At 57.6% G+C, this 18,068-nt stretch overlaps 5 protein-coding genes across 5 annotated transcripts; 2 read left to right on the top strand and 3 right to left on the bottom strand.

Moving 5' to 3' along the window:
- Positions 1-104: 104 nt before the first annotated feature.
- THITE_2143583 (uncharacterized protein) lies at positions 105-2,561 on the bottom strand (the record flags this gene model as incomplete). The annotated part of the gene is made up of 4 exons (XM_003652212.1): positions 105-1,035; positions 1,097-1,473; positions 1,527-2,234; positions 2,331-2,561. 4 exons carry the CDS (start codon positions 2,559-2,561, stop codon positions 105-107), a joined length of 2,247 nt encoding a protein of 748 aa, XP_003652260.1.
- A 1,080-nt stretch (positions 2,562-3,641) lies between these two features.
- Positions 3,642-5,592, top strand: THITE_2113543 (uncharacterized protein). Its single transcript, XM_003652211.1, has 8 exons — positions 3,642-4,135; positions 4,198-4,236; positions 4,296-4,402; positions 4,469-4,775; positions 4,837-4,902; positions 4,959-5,020; positions 5,080-5,245; positions 5,343-5,592. The coding sequence occupies exons 1-8, from the start codon at positions 3,886-3,888 to the stop codon at positions 5,462-5,464; spliced, it is 1,119 nt and encodes a 372-aa protein (XP_003652259.1). The 5' UTR covers positions 3,642-3,885; the 3' UTR covers positions 5,465-5,592.
- Positions 5,593-5,652: 60 nt separating this feature from the next.
- Positions 5,653-7,912, bottom strand: THITE_2113541 (uncharacterized protein). Its single transcript, XM_003652210.1, has 3 exons — positions 7,250-7,912; positions 6,100-7,045; positions 5,653-6,033 (listed from the first exon to the last, which is right to left on the bottom strand). The coding sequence occupies exons 1-3, from the start codon at positions 7,731-7,733 to the stop codon at positions 5,841-5,843; spliced, it is 1,623 nt and encodes a 540-aa protein (XP_003652258.1). The 5' UTR covers positions 7,734-7,912; the 3' UTR covers positions 5,653-5,840.
- Positions 7,913-9,046: 1,134 nt separating this feature from the next.
- Positions 9,047-14,417, top strand: THITE_2113537 (uncharacterized protein). Its single transcript, XM_003652209.1, has 2 exons — positions 9,047-13,754; positions 13,829-14,417. The coding sequence occupies exons 1-2, from the start codon at positions 9,160-9,162 to the stop codon at positions 14,217-14,219; spliced, it is 4,986 nt and encodes a 1,661-aa protein (XP_003652257.1). The 5' UTR covers positions 9,047-9,159; the 3' UTR covers positions 14,220-14,417.
- A 689-nt stretch (positions 14,418-15,106) lies between these two features.
- On the bottom strand, positions 15,107-17,692 carry THITE_2113534 (uncharacterized protein). The gene is made up of 5 exons (XM_003652208.1): positions 17,406-17,692; positions 16,983-17,291; positions 16,630-16,892; positions 16,070-16,565; positions 15,107-15,997 (listed from the first exon to the last, which is right to left on the bottom strand). Exons 1-5 carry the CDS (start codon positions 17,461-17,463, stop codon positions 15,453-15,455), a joined length of 1,671 nt encoding a protein of 556 aa, XP_003652256.1. The 5' UTR covers positions 17,464-17,692; the 3' UTR covers positions 15,107-15,452.
- Between the last annotated feature and the right edge of the window lie 376 nt (positions 17,693-18,068).

Here is an 18,068-nt window from a genome sequence, read left to right as displayed (position 1 = left end):
GACACCTCCAAAACCTGGTATTGTTCGGATGGATCCCGAAGGCCTTCGAGCCCCCGGGGAAAAAAAAAAAAAAGGGAGGGAGAAAAAAAATTCAAAGTCAACAGCTAGGTTGGAGAATGAGAAGGGGTGGGCGGGTTGCTGGGCTGCAAGGTGAGAGATGCCAGGCTGTTTGCCAGCATCCTTCCCTGCTCGCGCATGACTGCCTTCGCTTCGAGCCCAATTTCGTATACGGGCCAGTTGGTGTGCAGCGCCTGCTCAAGCGAGCCGAGCATCAGCTGATCCTCTTCGAGCTTGACGAACTGTCGCAGCAGCCCAACGTCTTCGGGCCGCATCGCGCTTAGCTGCAGACGGAGGATCGCCGACGCCACGAAGAACGACCGACTCTGATCGTGTATCCCTTTGCTGAGAAGTAGCAAGGTCGACCGGCGGGACTCGAGAAAGGACGAGCCCTTGCTTGTTTCTATCGCGGTCATGGTCATGTGGTTGAGTAAGCCGAGAAAATGGAGGAGGAAGCTGTCAGCAGCCTCGAAACTGTGGCGCAGGTAATAGAGGCGGATGACGGTCTCAAAATTGGTGACGGCCTCCATGTATATGTCGCGCGGAGTCTGGCCCGACTGTCCCACAGCGATCGCTCCGTGGCCCAGGATGGGCGTGACGAGGTCGAACACCACGTTGTTGTAGTGCATGTGCAGCTTCAAGTGCTGCGGCAACACAGCCTGCTTCGGTGTTAGAGGTTCCGGGAGGTTGTGCAGCCATGTGCTCAGCCGGTTATAGAAGCGGAGAATTTGGTCGACCGGCAGCCTGGCCGGCGAGCGGCGCCGGGAGAAGCTGAGCAACGCGATTTCGTTGACGATGGACCAGAATTCAGCTTTGGCCTTGAAGAGGAGCCCATGGAACGTCGGCCACAGCGACTGGCTCATGGGATACTTCACCCAGAGCTCTCCGTACCACTGCGGATCTTGCAAGGGATCGGGGAGAGGTATCTGGGGCGGTTCTCTAATCAGGGGTGGTTGCAAGTAATGGTAGCACACGAGACTGCAGTTCCCTGCGAGTGAGCAACACTGAACCATTTTCATGGGAAGGCGTCAAAACCTACATTTGCCAGCAGAATAACCCCCACGCCGTGTACGCTCTCGCGCGCTGCATCTCGGGCCCGTAGTGCTCCAGTGCAGGCCCTAGGAGTTGCACATCGTTGGCCATCTCCAATGCTCTGCTGGTGTACCGCCAGCCTATCTTATCGGAGCCGTTGAGGTTGTAGGCCAAGTTAATAAGGAGAGCAGCCTGTATGGTCATGAGCCGTCGCTGCTCCCACTCCCTCTGTTTGCGCTCCCAATCTGGGTCGCCGGGGACTCGGAGCGGTGCTTCAAATTCCGATTCGGTCTCAAAGAGCCGTTTTGCTTCGGCAAGGAACTGGTATCCGATGTTCTTCGGATTCCAGAACTCAGCGCGCCCTTGTAGGCCGCGGTGGCAGAACTTCGAACATCAGCCAGCAGAACAGAAGCCAGGCGGGCACGGCGGAAACTCACGGATCCTATGCATAGCACGGCGTTGACAAGGAGCTCGGAGCAGAAGCGATGGTTCTCGGTAGCCATGTCCTCCAGGAAGAAGTCCTTTTGGAAAAAGGTAAACGAGTCATAGTCAAACAGCAGATAGTCGTGCAGGATTTTCCGCATCAGGACATCATCAGTGCTGACATTCGTCCACTTGGAAGGCTTCACCGAGTCCAGCCAAGGGTGCACGACGGTGGTGGCGAGGTAAGGCTTCAGGTAGGGGTCCCGCGCCACCGCACCGCCGACGGCACTGACACCCTCAGGCTCGTGTTGGGTCGCTGGGGCGGGCGGGCCGCGGAGCGCACACTCGTAGACCTCCGAGTCCAGGTAGGCGTTGTCGGGGCGGCGCAGGAAGGGCGGCATGTCCGGGAGGTAGGGGAACTCGTACCGATACCGCGCCTCGGGAACGACAGCAAGCTGGACGAGGAGGTCGCCATAGTTGACATGGCGCAGGATGGAGGAAGCATCGGCGCCCCTCCGGATCCGGCGGTAGACCTCCTCGGCCTCCTCGTCGGACCTCGACCGCAGCACCTCGTAGACCTGCTCGAAGGCCGACTTCTGGCTCTTCAGTTCGTTGTACTTGCGCTTGAGTGCCTGGGTGTGCGTCTCGGCCGCATGGGTGTCGAACTCGCAGACGGTGCCCCGGTCACGGCAGATGGAACAGGTCGGACGCCTGCCGTCGCACTGCGCGCAAGCATCCATCCAGCCATGGTCAGAAAGCCAGAATCCAAGTAACTAGTTATGTGCGCCAATCCGTGCGAGCCTCCGAGTGAATCTCACCTTGGACTTGCGTTTCCGGCAGGCACCGCACGCTGCCGTTGTCGCCTGGCCCCTCTTTCTCCGAGTGAGAACGGGGGGCGCTGGAGTGGCGGTGGGAGGAGGGCGGGATCCAGCGGACTCGGGCGGCCCGTTGCTCGCATCCTGGGCAGCAGAATCCGCCGGCAGCAGCCGGCGAAGCAGCGCGTTGGCCTGCTGTCGATCTGCTGGAGACGTCGGGCCCGACTCTGCCATCTTCGCGCCCGTCACAGGTGCGGCGAGGGCTGTTGAACCGAGACTGGGAGCGAGCTGCGGCCGGGAGGAGGAGCCAGGTTTAGGCATTGGGAACAGAAAAAGTGCCCGGTTGAAAAGCAGCGCTCCAGCAGCTGCTCCTTCCTTCCTTCCCTTCAAGCCCCTTCCCCCGGCGGCCGGCGGGGTGCTAGTGTTGCTAAGCGTTAAGCTGGAGCCTTGGCTTCAACGCTAAGCACCTTCAAGGTTCCCATGCGCAGCAAATCGCAGCCACCGCCGGAACTCTCTCCGCTCCTCTCTCCATTCGCTCTCGCAACGCCGCTTTTGCGTGGCGCGAACAGCCGAACAACCGAGCCCCAGTCCCCCCAGTCCGGCAGCAGTCCCGCATGCACTGCAAGTGAACGTTACAGTGGGTCTCTCTGCTCTCCGAGGGACGGGGGCCATCGGTACCTTGCCGCAAAGTGGGGCCTTGATTCTGCCGGAACATGCCAGGACATGAAGGGCGGTGTGCATTTCGGGCTTCGCATTCGTCCATCGTGGCTGTTGCCCCGCACGGGGCAGCTCAGGATTTTACCACCTCACACAACCATTCAAGACCGGAATGGCTAGTGTAGCAGAGCCATCGGTGAGACATGTAAATAACGTTAGCTAATCCCACGATGTGTACGGAATAGTGTAGTCAGGTTCTGAGCGGTACATCCTGTGCAGTAAGGTAGTGTAGATATCGCAACCCCTGTCGGTCATCCATGCTCTGGACTGCGTGCGGAGTAAAATCCGTAATTGCACGCTGTGCACAGCTAAGGTGCCTAGTGTAAGTAATAATCGTAACGACTGGCCCTGAACGGGAACGGCAGCAAAAATTGAGACACCGGGCAAAACTATCCGCATGTGTCTTGCAAATGACAGCCGCTTCTTGCGCATGGACTTTCCGATCGATGGAGGAGCCGAGTCAGATTAACATTCAATGCAACGCCTTTGGGTTTCCTGTGGAGGTACCGCCGCTCTGGGTCGTCTCATGAGTCCAGGTACCTGCAACCAACATCGGCTTTGCCCCAAATTTTTCCCCTTCCCCAGATGCAAGGGACAGGCAGGGTCCGCGCCGCTCTCGGCGCTGCACTCCCCGTTTGAAATCTGATGGGCGGTGACTCAAACCTGTAGCAGGCGCAATGGCAAGAAAATAGGTATCCATCCCAAACAGGTTCCTTTCCCACGCTCCAAGACCCTCCATCTTGCACTCGCCAGACTTCAGACCGCAAAATTTTGCGGTTTTTTCCTTCCTGAGCCACGTAAAACCACCACCGGCGGCCAATTGACTGAACACTGCATCACAATGGCCCCCACCGTGCTGCACCTCCGCAGCGAGACCAAGCCGCTCGAGCACAGATCGGCCCTGACGCCGTCAACCGCCGCCGAGCTGATCAAGGCCGGCTATGTCGTCAATGTCGAGCGGTCGCCCGAGAGGATATTCGACGATGCCGAGTTCGAGGCTGTCGGCGCCACGCTGGTGCCCGAGGGCTCCTGGGTTGACGCTCCCAAGGAGCACATCGTCGTCGGCCTGAAGGAGCTGGAGGAGAAGGACTGCAAGTAGCTAAAAGAACGCTTAGGCGGCTTATGAGTACACGGCTTGCTAACGTCTTGGTAGTCCCTCTCAAGCATGTGCATGTTCAATTCGCCCACTGCTGTATGTATTTACCTCCTCCGCGTGCTGGTGATGCTGCGTTCTGACACATGGTGGTTTAGACAAGCAGCAGGCCGGCTGGGAGAAGGTACTTGCCAGATTCCCCCGTGGAGGCGGCACTCTGCTGGATTTGGAGTTTTTGGTTGATGACCGTGGTCGCCGCGTTGCTGTTAGTTTGCCCTCCTTTGCCATGGAACCGTACTCCCGTTTCGGGCTCTTCCTGACACTCCCCTAGGCGTTCGGCTTCCATGCTGGCTTTGCCGGCGCTGCCCTGGCCCTGGAGGTTTGGGCCTGGCAGCTGAACCACAGCGAGCCATTCCCGGGTGTTGAGAGCTATCCCAACGAGAGTGCTCTGATCGCCGATGTCAAGAAGGCGCTCGATGAGGGTGCCAAGAAGGCTGGGCGCCTGCCTCGCGTCATTGTCATCGGCGCCCTCGGCCGCTGTGGGTCAGGGGCCGTGGACGCCTTGCGCAAGGCTGGACTGCCCGAGGAGAACATCCTCAAGTGGGATATGGCCGAGACGGCGAAGGGCGGGCCCTTCAGTACGTCCTCATTAGGCTCCTGTCGTGTGCATCTGCATCACCGGCTGACCATTTCGCACAGAGGAGATCACCGACAGCGACATCTTCATCAACTGCATCTACCTAACCAGCAAGATCCCCAACTTCGGTGAGACATTTCCAACCCCAAGCCGCTGCTCAACCTATTATTGACACCTCCCCAAGTCAACATGGAGTCCCTCCAGACGCCTGACCGCAAGCTCACCGTCGTCTGCGACGTCTCCGCCGTATGTCCCCACCCGCAACCCCCCAGTGTTCAAACTCTTCCTGACGGAGTATCCTGCAGGACACCACCTCCCCCTTCACCCCGGTGCCCATCTACAGCGTGGCCACCACATTCGACAAGCCGACTGTCCCCGTCGACGGCCTGCAGAGCGGCCCGCCGCTCTCGGTCATCTCCATCGATCACCTGCCGTCGCTGCTGCCGCGTGAGGCATCCGAGGCGTTCAGCCGTACGTATTTACTGCCCATCCCCGCCCCCCACCTTCCGCCCAAAAAAGATTACAATTGTACAAGGCAAGGACGTGCTGCTGACCCAAGCTGATCCAGGCGACCTCCTCCCGTCGCTGCTGACCCTCAACGACTGGCAGAACTCGCCGGTTTGGGCCCGCGCCCACAAGCTCTTCAAGGAGAAGGTTGCGACGCTCCCTGCCAGCGCATTGGAGAACTAAGGCAGCGGGTTCGGGTTGCAAGAATAAAATGCCGGAATGTAGAGTGTGATCTGAGGCGTATCACGCCGCGTGAGGTTCATGAACTACTTTTATATACGGCATTGCCGACTTTGAGTGTGTGATAGACAAAAGTTACGATAGAATCGAAGACGCCCGCTGCTCGTATGACCTGGCACCGTTGCACTTAATCATGCTGACTCACAGAGTGTGAGGATTTAGTTATGTGGCCTACTCATTCCACAAGAACATCAACAGCATGGTCAGCACCGGTCCTAATCCCGTAAACTCCGTAGCAACCATTCCCATTCATTCCCATGAGTTCTTCGGCCGCCTTAGCGTCCATCTCTTTTCCGTCACTTCTACCTCACCGGGCCATTTAAGCATACAGCTTCTTCTCATACGACTCCATGTTTACGTTGCCCTCCATCTGGGCGCTGGCGGTGCGGACCTCAAACCTCACCGTGCCATTCGCCACACATTCGTGAAGCTCCTTCAGGCTGGTCATACCGCAGTCCTGCAACGAGTGCTTGAGACCGGCCACGAGGTAAGGAACGAACTTGGTGACAGATCTGGCGAAAAATTAGCATGCCAAGAATGATTGCTGAGGGGTGGAGGATGCAATCGTAGAAGCTTACCCTCTGTGGGCCACCGCGCCAGAGACGCCCTGGGCAACCAGGACGCTGTCACCTTCCGAGAAATAGCGAGCAGTGCCAGCATTGCTCTTTTGGCTGTCCTTGCCGCCACCGCCAGCCTTCTTGTCCTGCATGGCGTCGATGCTGCCCATGCCACGGTAGGCCTTGACGAGCTTGCCCTCCCTGGACACGAACGACGTGCCGGGGGACTCGGTAGTTCCAGCCAGCAGCCCCCCCATCATGACGGTCGACGCGCCCAGTGCAAGACCCTTGACGATGTGGCCAACGTTCTGGATCCCGCCATCGGCGATGCAGGGCACGCCGAACTTGGAGGCGAAGGAGCACACGTTGTAGACGGCTGTGGCCTGAGGACGGCCGACCGCCATGACCTCCTGGGTGATACAGGCACTGCCGCTACCCATGCCAATCCGAAGACCGTCCACACCAGCGGCGATCAGGGCAGCAGCCTGCTCTCTGGTCACGACGTTCCCGCCAATGACCTCGAGATTGGGGTACTCCTGCTTGATCCACTTGATCATCTCGATCTGGTATATGCTGTTGCCTTGGCTGCTGTCGAGAACGACAATGTCCAGGCCAGCATCAACCAGCTTCGCAAGACGGACTTTGTCCTCGGGTCGGGTGCCGATGGCGGCGGCGCATATCAGCTGCTTCGAGTCCGGCGCCTTGGAAGCCAGCGGGAAGTGCAAATTCTTGGTCAAGTCGGAACGCGAGATCATCGAGACGAGGTTTCCCTCCTGGTCAACGATCGGGAGCTTGCCCTTCTTGGAATTTGCAAGAATCTTGTTCGCTTCGAGCAGCGTGACTCCGGCCGGGGCGGTGATGAGATCGGTGACCATGACGTTGGACACGGGCTGATCGAGGTCGTCCTCAAACTGGATGTCCCGGTTCGTGACGATGCCGAGGAGCTTGGAGCCCAGCTTGCCGGTCTCTACAGGGCATCAGTTAGCACATTCCCCAGAAGGACCTGCAAACTGAGACATTTCAAATGTGATGAAGCAGCAATCATAATTTTCAGTGATACAGTCCCCATGACACATAGGTCGATACGGTGGAACGAAAGTTATTGATAGGTTTGTTGTAATCATAGCAGCCAAGGGGAAGGCGAAGTGGGCGAGAAGGGGAGCCAACTGACCTGTCACGGGGAAACCACCAAAACCCCACTTCTCCTTCAGAGCCTTGGCCTCGCCAACGGTCGTATCCCGCTTGATCACGACGGGATCCAAGATGAAGCCGTTTTCGTACCGCTTGACCTTCCGCACCATGTCGGCCTGGGCGTCGGGAGAGCAGTTGTGGTGGATCACGCCGAGACCGCCCTGGAGCGCCATGTGGATCGCCATTTCATGCTCGGTGACGGTGTCCATGGGCGAAGACACGAAGGGCGTCTTGAGCGTGATCTTCTTGGTGATGGGCGAGTCAAGGGTGACGGCAGAGGCGGGGAAGCCGATGTAGCCCGGGAGCAGCAAGAAATCATTGTACGTTAAGCCGCCACGGACCTTGGTGTCCATGAGCTCGCTGATGCTGAGACCATCGCGGCTCTCGTACTCCGAGAGCACCTCGACCGCCTTCCGGTAGTCGAGGATGCCCTCGTTGGCGTTGAGACCATTTGTCGCCGGCATTTCTGCGCAATCAACAAAGGATTCAAATGCAACTAAACCGAGCCAGCGGATCCAGAGAAGATGGAAGACGGGTGTTGGCGCGGGGGGAGACAGCGACAGAGTGCTTTGGCTAGATCGGCCGACTGTTCCCCCCCAAGAGAAAGGACAAGGAAGAATTTTGGAGTTGGCCTCGAAATTTTTTTATGCCAGACGAGGCAGGTTCCGATTGCGGGGCAGCAGTGGGCGGTGGGCTCTTGACAGCCCGCTCGCACTGTCTGTCAGTCGACAGGGCTGTGGCGCTTGCCCTCGGTGTTAGTGTGCGAAAACCTCGACCCCATTAAAAGGACCAACACTTTCATTAGAAGGACCAAACAGCCTGCAGTGGTCTGTGCGCACCACCCAAATCTTGCCGCGACCACCACCACGCCGCCAAGCTAACATGTCGCGACAAAAACTGCAGAGAGAAGGCATTTGCAAAGCCGAATACAAGCCTACAGGCTCACCAAAGTCGCTAGCCATAGCATAGGATGACAGTAAACACGAGCGCTAAAGCGGGGGTTCTGCCAACTGCTGTACCGTTGGCGGTACGCAACGTTAGCGGTGCGCTGCCTCTCACGTGCTAGCTAGCGGGAGTGTATGCCAATTGCCGAAAACCTCCTTATCGATTGAAGGTCATGTGACTAGTTATGTTATATCAGCTTGGCCGTTTGGTGATTGGTCGAGGCACCATTTTGGTGGTGGGTGCACGGACCTACACTACGTGTGTGGTCCTTCTAATGAAAGTGTGAGGTCTTTTTAATGGGGTCGCGAAAACCTGGTAGGTCGCAGTCCAGCATCCTGGTGGGGGGATTGGGGGCCAGAGCGTGCGGACTCGGGTAGGTGGGGCCAGCGCAGACCGGGCCGGGGGGGAAGGTGACTGCGGGGCATAGCCGGTTGCTGGGGAATCGCCTGGGCATGTAAACAAGACAGAGCGGGCTGCTCGAGAAGCCAACCACTCACTGAACGTTACGTAGCTTCCGCACTGCGTAAACTGCCGGCACACCCTGGTCACTCCAGCTCTGTTGCGATGCATGTGCTGCTGATGGCTTGGGCAAAGTGAAGGCATTGCCATTCCGACTTTTGACTTCCATTTTGCATTTCTGCAACAGCTTTTTGTGATCTTTTACTTTCATTTGCGCTGCGCGCTGGCGTGTGCGGGGAGAGCCGGTAAGCGCGGGGCATTGCTATTTCACGACTATTCCAACCTCCCCTCCAAGCTTTGCGGACTTGCCCGGGCGGCCCTGGTCACGTCTCGATCGATCAAAATTCCTGCTTCGTTCCTTGCCGTGACGGTTGCTCAAGACACCACGGCGCTGCAGGTTCGCCCCAGAAAACACCCGCAAAACCGCGCGACCCGAGACCTAATGTTGTTGTCGACCGTCGTGCAGCCGCTCGACCCTACATTGAGATGTCATCATCCTATCGGCCGCATCCGCTGCGGCAATCGCAAACTGCCGACTACGCCGTCTCCCGTCAGCCCTCAAATGCATCTTCATCGGCATCCTCGGGTTATTCTAGCACGTCGTCCGGCGCATTCGAGTTCAGTCGGGGTTCCATGTCATCCTCGCCCGCCAGCATCTATTCCACTTATGGCCACAAGCGCGGGCTGAGTGAAGTCCCCCGCCGCACCCCGCCTCCCAGCTCGTCATTGCAAAGCCATCCCTCCAAGTCCGTACACGAGAACATCTACCACGCTGCTCGGCAGTCTCTCCGACCGCTACCTCCGCTCCCCCGACCGACGACACCACCCCGCGTTCCCGCTCGCCATGACCGCGGCCACAGTGTTGACATCGGGAAGCTCTCTATTGCCGACCATGCACAGACATCGCCGCCTCCGCCGACGCCGCCTACCCCGCCCCGGCACTCGCCTGCGGCACGTCCAACCTCGATGGTCTTGACGCGCTCCGACTCCGTGCGTCGCGGCAGCGACCCCATCCCGCCGTCACTGGTCCACGCACACACTGCTCCTCTCTCCACGCCCGATCTCGAGAGACTCGGCCGTTCCTCGACTAACCAGCTGCGCACCTTGTCGAAGCTCGCGCAATCGGGCTCTGCCGAGGAATTCTCTATCACCTCTTCAGCCCAGGAGGTCGTCGGTCTTCGAGGCCGTCGCAGACTGCAACGCACCGACGGAGCTGGGGCCAACCGCCCGGCGCAGCGGACCGGCGGGTACGGCTGGGAGGGTCGGAACTGGATGGATAAGCAGCGCCAGTTCCTCCAGGCGTACGAGTACCTTTGCCATATTGGCGAAGCCAAGGAGTGGATCGAGGACGTTATCCAGCGCACGATCCCGCCCATTGTGGAGCTGGAAGAGACCTTGCGAGACGGCGTCACCCTTGCGGAGGTGGTCGAGGCCTTAAATCCCCACCGCCGGTTCAAAATCTTCCGCCATCCGCGCCTCCAATATCGGCATTCGGACAATATCGCCATTTTCTTCCGTTACCTGGACGAAGTTGAACTCCCGGACCTGTTTCGATTCGAGCTTATCGACCTATACGAGAAGAAGAATATACCCAAGGTCATCCATTGCATCCACGCCTTGAGTTGGCTCCTTTACCGGAAGGGCATAGTGGGCTTTCGTATCGGAAACCTCGTTGGGCAGCTGGAGTTTGAGCACCATGAGCTGGAAGCGACGCAGAAGGGTCTCGATAAGCTCGGCGCGAACATGCCTAGCTTCGGCAACATGGGAGCTGACTTTGGGGTCGAGGAGCCCCCCGAGCCCGAGGAGACCGAGGAAGAGCGGATCGACAGGGAGCTTGCCGAGAATGAAGCAGGTGTGGTCGAATTGCAGGCCCAAATACGTGGCGCCGTACTTCGAATGCAGCTCGGCCAGATTATGCAGCACCTTTGGGATTCCGAGGATTGGCTGGTCGACCTCCAAGCTCGTGTCCGGGGTGACTTCACGCGCCAAATCATGGGCTATCGGCTCCAGATGAGACGCTTCGCCATCCGACTTCAAAGCGCCGCACGCGGCTTTCTCGTGCGCCGTCGGCAGGCATGGACCCAGCATGTCTGGAAGAGTGTGGAAGGAGACATTCTGAAGCTCCAGAGTCTTGTGCGGGCACGCAAGGCTCGCAACGAGGTACGAGAGCAGCGTTCTCAGTTGATGGTAGTCGCCGGTCCCATTCGCGATATCCAAGCTACCTTCCGCGGCTTTTTGTTGCGGAAAAAAATGATTACTCAGGAGCAGGAAGTGAAGCACATGGCTGCCCCTGTCTCCGGGCTGCAGGCCGCCGTTCGCGGGTTGCTGCTGAGGAAGCGGCTTGAAGAGGACCGGGCAGAACTGGAGTCGCAGGCTAGCATCATCGCTTGCCTGCAGGCCGCAGCCAAGGCCGTGCTGACACGAAATCAGGTCGCACTGCAGAGGGAAGCACTCGAGAGTCTGGGTCCCGTGTGGAAGTCACTGCAGGCTGCTTGCCGCGGGAACCTTGCTAGAGGCAGTGTCGGCATGCTCAAGGCAGAACTGGGACAGCATTCGCCAAGCCTAGGTGTCCTTCAGGCGCACATCAGGGCAGCCGCCGTGCGCAGGGAGATATCAGAAAAGCTCGAGGGTCTGGCTCATGCGGAGGACGAAATCGTGGCCCTCCAGTCCGCGATCAGGGCCATGCTGGAACGGAACCGGGTGTCAAATCTTCTCGATGGGCTCGATGCACAGGAGGCCTCGATCATCGAACTGCAATCCCGCATCCGCGGCTTCCTCTACCGGCAGCAACACCAAGCCTTTCTCAACGAGCTCCACACCGGTGCGGAGGAGGTTTCTGCGTTACAGTCACTCGCTAGGGCGATGCTTCTTCGCGACAGTGTTGCCAGAGTCCTCGACGAGCTCGAGGAGAACGAAGAATCCATCGGCGAGATCCAGGCCGCAGCGAAGGCCTTCATTGTCCGAGCAAGGTTCGAGGCAAAGAAGCGCCACTACAACGAGAACATGCAGAAGGTGGTCAAGATTCAGAGCTTCGTCCGTGCCAAGCTCCAAGGCCAGGCGTACAAGAGCCTCACATCTGGCAAGAACCCGCCAGTCAATGCTGTCAAGAACTTCGTGCATCTGCTGAACGACAGCGACTTCGACTTCAACGAAGAGGTCGAGTTTGAGCGGCTGCGCAAGACGGTGGTTCAGCAGGTCCGGCAAAACGAGATGCTGGAGCTCTACATTGACCAGCTGGACATCAAGATCGCCCTCCTCGTCAAGAACAAGATCACTCTCGACGAGGTTGTGAAACACCAGCACAACTTCGGCGGGCATGCCAGCAACCTTCTCGCCAACAGCTCCATCGCCAGCGTCAACCAGTTCGATCTCAAGGCCCTGAATAAGGGCTCCAGGAAGAAGCTGGAATCCTACCAGCAGCTCTTCTTTGCGCTCCAGACACAGCCCCAGTATTTGGCCAGGCTCTTCAGGCGCCTGCGTGAGCAAGGAACTGCCGAAAAGGAGTGCAAGCGGATTGAGCACCTCATGATGGGTCTCTTTGGCTACGCGCAAAAGCGCAGAGAAGAATATTATCTTCTGAAGCTGATTGGGAGGTCAATCCGGGAGGAAGTGGACGCTTCCAACACCCTCCAGGACTACCTTCGCGGCAATTTCTTCTGGACCAGGCTTCTCCACAACTACACCAGATCCCCACGAGACAGGAAATTTCTCAGGGACCTGCTTGGGCCTCTGATCCGGGACAACATCATCGAAGACGACGAGCTGGATTTGGAGAGCGACCCTATGCAGATCTACCGGTCCGCCATCAACAACGAGGAGCTAAGGACAGGCCGCCCAAGCAGCCGCCCGCTGGACATTCCGCGAGAGCTCGCTATCAAAGATCCGGAGACGAAGGCAGTCTTCATTGATCATTTGCGTGATCTCCGGGAGATCTGCGACCAGTTCCTGGTAGCTCTGGAGGACCTCCTCCCTCGCATGCCCTACGGCCTCCGATTCGTGTGCCGGCAGACCTTCGACGCGCTCTGCCAGCGGTTCCAGCGAGAACCCCGGCAGCGCCTCCTGCAGGTAGTCGCAAACTGGCTCTGGAAGTCTTACCTCCAGCCAGCCGTGACGAAGCCTGAGAACGTTGGCGTGATAGACAAGCAACTGAGCCCGCTTCAAAAGCGCAACCTGGGAGAGGTGGCGAAAGTCCTCGGCCAGATCGCGTCCGGAAGGCAGTTCGGCGGAGACAACATCTACCTTCAGCCTCTCAATGCTTTCGTCGCGGAGTCTATTGAGCGCCTGGCGCAGCTCACGGAGAACCTCATCGCCGTGCCCGACGCCGAGAGCACCTTCGACATTGACGAGTTCAATGACCTCTACGCCAAGAACAAGCCAACCTTGTACATCAAAATGACGGACATCTTCGCCATCCACAGCCTCATCGCCTCGGAGTTGCCGCACCTCAGCCTGAGCAGAGACGACATGTTGCGCGAGATCATGCAGGACCTCGGCAGTGCAAAACATAACGAAAGCGAGATGACGGCAGCTGGCTCGTCGGATATCCAGTTGTTCCTGACACCTAAGTTGCACGATCTCGAGGACCCCGATGCAGACGTCAAGGCGCTCTTCATGGAGACAAAGCGATGCATTCTGTACATTATTCGCGTGCAGACCGGCGCCAACCTCTTGGAGATTCTTGTCAAGCCCATCACACCGGAGGACGAGCACAAGTGGGCCATGTTGTTACGGGAGGACTTCGCCAGCGGCTCGAACACCCGCGGCGCCTACTCGGACGCGAACATGGTGGACGTGACCAGGATGTCCTATCACGATCTGAAGAGGATAGCTCTGGAGAACGTCTTGAAATTGGAGCAGATGGGCCGCATCTCGCGACACAACCACTACCAGGACATTCTCAATGCGATCGCTCTCGACATCCGCACAAAGAGCCGGCGGAGGGTGCAGAGGCAGCGGGAGCTCGAGGGCGTCCGTCTGACGCTAGCCAACCTGCACGAAAAGGCTAAGTACCTGGAGCAGCAGCGCAAGAGTTACGACGACTACATTGAGCAGGCGATGGCGACGCTGCAAAACAAGAAAGGGTGAGCTAGCTCTTCCAGCGACCGCATCTGCCGGTTGTTTTTTTCCCAGCTAACCATCGGTTCCCATGGCACAGCAAGAAACGGTTCCTCCTCCCGTTCACGAAGCAGTACAACCACCAGCGCGAGCTGGAGCGCTCGGGGCGCGTGCCCAAGTTCGGGTCGTACAAGTACAGCGCGCGCGCGCTGTCGGACAAGGGCGTCGTCGTCTCGTGGCAGGGCATCCCCGAGCGCGACTGGGGCCAGATCAACCTGACCATCTCGTGCGACGAGGTCGGCGTCTTCAGCATCGAGGGCAGCCGCGGCCACATCCAGATGCCCGGCGCCAGCGCGCTCGTGCCCATCGAGGACCTGCTGCAGGCCCAGTTCGAGACCCACCAGTTCATGACCCTCTTCGAGGGCTGCCTGCGCCTCAACGTCAACCTGCTGCTGCATCTGCTGTACAAGAAGTTCTATCGGACGCAGTAAGGTGGAGTTGCACATGGCACTGCGCCCTGTCGTGGTGGGGATTTGTTTGTGCAGGAATGCGACAGGAGGAGAAGGGAGGTAGGGGGTTGAGAGGGGTTGCGATGCTTCTTCTCTTCGGGCTTAGATGAGTTTTTCTTTCTCTTTTTCATTCTTTTCGCCTCTGACTGGCGGTCACTTCACTTCCTTTTTTTTTTTTTTTTTTTTTTTTTTTTTTTTTTTTTTTTTTTTTTTTTTTTCAGAAAGAAAGAGAGAATATGTGGGTGTGCGCAAGCGCGCGTGTGGTTTGGAGGCGCTGATGGACGGAACGCTGATGACGGATTTGTTTACTTTGTTTGCGTAGTGTCTGTTCGCTCAGGAAGATACTAGTGAAGAGCGTGGTTGTGAGGGGATTGTTGGGCTTGTTTTCATTTTGCAAGCCCTTGGGGGGAGGTGAACGGTGAAAACGGATGGGGAATGCAGGATGGAAACTGGAGGGAGGGGGTATGAGATATGTGTGATGAGCGATGGCTAGGCTGAAAAATGTTTGACGGAAGTTGGGGGTTGGTGGCTTGGGGTGACTTGAGGGATTGAGGGACGGCGGCAGTGGGTGCGGTGCTTGACTGTCTCATCTCTTGGTGTTTGAGGGGGGACAGGTAAACAGAAGACAGTCGGCAGACGCTTGCAGTGTTATCTAGCCAAGGGAATGAATGAAATGATACCTTTAGTCATTAGCAAGTCCTTGACGTATGAGTCTTGGTGTGCTGGATGTGACGCCCAGTCCGGGTTCATGAAGTGGGAGTTAATGTGACTACTCCAGCTCAACTTGACGTCCTATGCCCTGGAGTTCTATCACGCCAGGCCAGCAAGCATGAGCATCCAAGCACTTACTTCAGATTCCCTCCTGTTACTTTCCGTTTCTGCTATTATTTCTCTCTTCTTCCTTCTGAATATAAATTTGATCATCTGTTACTTTTTCTTTGACCAAGAAAAAGAGAAATCCATTTAATACTACTTCTCTCTAACCGTAGCCCCAGATTATTTGATGATTACCCTTACTTTCCCAAGACCGAAGCATCTTTTCCATGACAAATGTCAACGCCAAAGACTCCACGGATGCATATGCAGAAAGAAAAAGAAAAGAAAAGAAAAGAAAAACAGAAACCCTTCAGTACAGCCCTTGACATCTTGAGAGATGGCATGAAATCGTAAGTCTCATATCCAACGCGTGAACGACGTCAAACTTCTTCACCTCACTCAACGCGACGCCCCACAGACTGCGCCGCTCATGGTCCCATAAGCGTTATTCTCCGCCCTGCTGCGCATCTCTTCTTCCGACCCGGCAGCATCATCCACATCCTGGTCGAGCAGAAGCAAACTCTCCTCAGCCTCCCCGCCATTCTCGTCGGCGTCCTCGTCGCCGGCGCCCAGGCTGCGGGTCGGACCGTCGGCCTCGACGATGAACAACGGCGGGATGGCGCCGAGGAGGGCGACGGTCCCGAGCAGCCACCAGGGGGCGATGGCGTAACCCTCGCGCACGCCCCAGCTGAAGACGGCGCCGACGGCGGCGGGGCCGATGGCGCGGCCGAGGCCGCTGAAGGTGGTGGCGAAGCCGTTGAGGGTGCCGAGGATGCGCAGGGACGAGGCCGAGTTGGTCAGCAGGATGGTGGTGCAGGGGAAGCCGATGATGACGACAACGCCCTTGACCAGCATGATGGCGAGGAAGACGGCGTAGCGCGCGGTGGTGTCCTGGATCAGGGCCGTGTAAGGGGTGAGGAAGTAGATGATGGGGAAGATCAAGGCTGCGATGGGCTCCTCGTTAGTTCATGATGGGAGGAAGCGCTCAAGAGAGGACATCTGAAGGGATGACGTACTCGCAGTCCGGTAGCAGTTTAGCACGCCGAAGCGAGCGCACAGCGTGGGGAAGAGGAAGAATTGCACGATGCCGCAAGCGATGCCATAGACAGTGAATATCGTGCCGATCTTGTCGGAGCTCAGGCCGAAACCCCCCGTGAACTGGAAAGGGAGATGGGTGTTGGTTTCATCCGGCACCACGCAAGGGTAGTTGAGGAATACGGGGAGGACCTGGTCATAGGCAACGGAATGCAGGGCTAGGAAGGTGTATGCCACAAGGTTGATGCTGGTTTGCGGGGTGAAGATCTCGTTGAAACTGATCGGTTGCGTCTTGCTGGCGATTTGTTCCGATGTGGACAGGGTCGACTCGGCCAGCAGGGGTGCTGATGCCTCGTCGTCGACAAAGGACAGCCTTCTACGTCTGGCGTGTGGCTTGGACCGTTTGAACGGGCGGGTAAGCTTTTCGCCCAGCAGCAGGCCCCAGTCGCGTCTGTGGCGTTTGCTCTGGAGGGTTTCCTGTTCTCGGTCAGCATTGTTTTTACATGGTACACTATCCCTAAGGGTTCCCATAGGTACTGACTTTGAGGAACAGTAGGCCGGTCATGAAGGAAATAAAGAAAACACAGCAGGCCATCAGATTCGGCAGGACGAAAGGGTAGCGCTTGAAGTACTCTATTTGTCCAAAAACATTGGGGTATTGCTCTGCCGGGCGCGCAAAGAAGCCGCCAAACGCAGGCCCGAAAACCGAGCCAATGCTCCATACAAGGGGCATGAGCGAGAAGGCCTTTGGCTGGAGTTCCTTCTCGGGCACCATCTCGGCTACCATGGTTCTAATGATACCAACTGTGTCATGGCTGTCAGTGGACGCATATGATGGAGGGACCGCTACGCAGGTAGGTAGGTAGGTAGGTAGGTCTGGAGGAGTCGACGTACCATTGCCGTTGCCGCCACCCATGATGGCACGGACAGTGATGGCCATCGGGAGGCTCGTCGACATGCCCCAGAGAAGAAAGCAGGTCATGGTGCTTGCGAGGCCGGTCAGGATGACGGGTTTGCGGCCGAATCTGTCGGAAGCCCTGCCCCAGGCAACGGCAGTGAGACTCTGGGATATGGAGAAGATGGCGCCCGTGAAGCCGGCCCATCGTGCGACCTCGTTCTTCTCCACGCCAAAGCTGGCTATCATCTCCGGGAGATAGGGGAAGACGGAAGTCAGGGCCAGCGGCTCAGCAAACCTGGCGACGGCTTGTGAGTGCGCGATGGAGCGTTAGCATTGGCCACATCCGGCGGGAGATTATGAATGATGCGCGGATTGTTATTGGTCTGATCCGGCTCTTGTTGTGGTTGGATATTTCGTACCTAGGATTGCCAGCTGCTGCGCAGGCAACTTGGGTCCATTCTTCGTTCGATTGGTCATGATGCACGCATGGGGTGGCAAGAAAATAATGTAAAGGTCGCGTAACAACGAGCAACAAGTTAAAATTTGCCTCGCGGTGCCAGTCTCACTGGCACGAACCGTGCAAGTTTACATACAGCCGTTTAAAAAAAAAATATGGAGGGAGATGAAACGCGTTGGGGATCGGGAAACAAAAAGAGTTCCAGTTGGAGGAACAGTCATGAGGCCGGCGGCAAAGTCTGACCGGCGGGCGGAAAGGGCTGACAAAAGGGTAGAGTTGCGCCGGCAACGCAGCCCCTGCGGTGCAGAAAGACGCTGGCTTTCGTTGGCTAAGATTGGCTGGGCTGCATCGCGAGGTGGAGCCGACCATCGGATACGGGGCCGGTCAACGGCGAGGCTGTGATCAGAAGCGGAAGGCAGCCAGCTCGGAGCGGCACCGGATCGGAGGTCAGCGCTCGGCAGCCGCCGGAAAGCGGAGAAGCAGCTTCGGGTATAACGGGTATAACGTTAGTTCCACAGTACAGTGCGGATTATATTGGGCTGGCTATGTTATACAGGCTGCTGCGGGGCGACGAGCCAAACGCTTGCAACACGACAAAAGCTGTGCCAAAGTTAACGTTAACTTT

Source organism: Thermothielavioides terrestris, chromosome 2 (genome assembly GCF_000226115.1).
Source record: "Thermothielavioides terrestris NRRL 8126 chromosome 2, complete sequence".
NCBI classification, from domain to species: Eukaryota; Fungi; Ascomycota; class Sordariomycetes; order Sordariales; family Chaetomiaceae; genus Thermothielavioides; species Thermothielavioides terrestris.
This window is presented reverse-complemented; position numbering and strand designations above follow the sequence as displayed.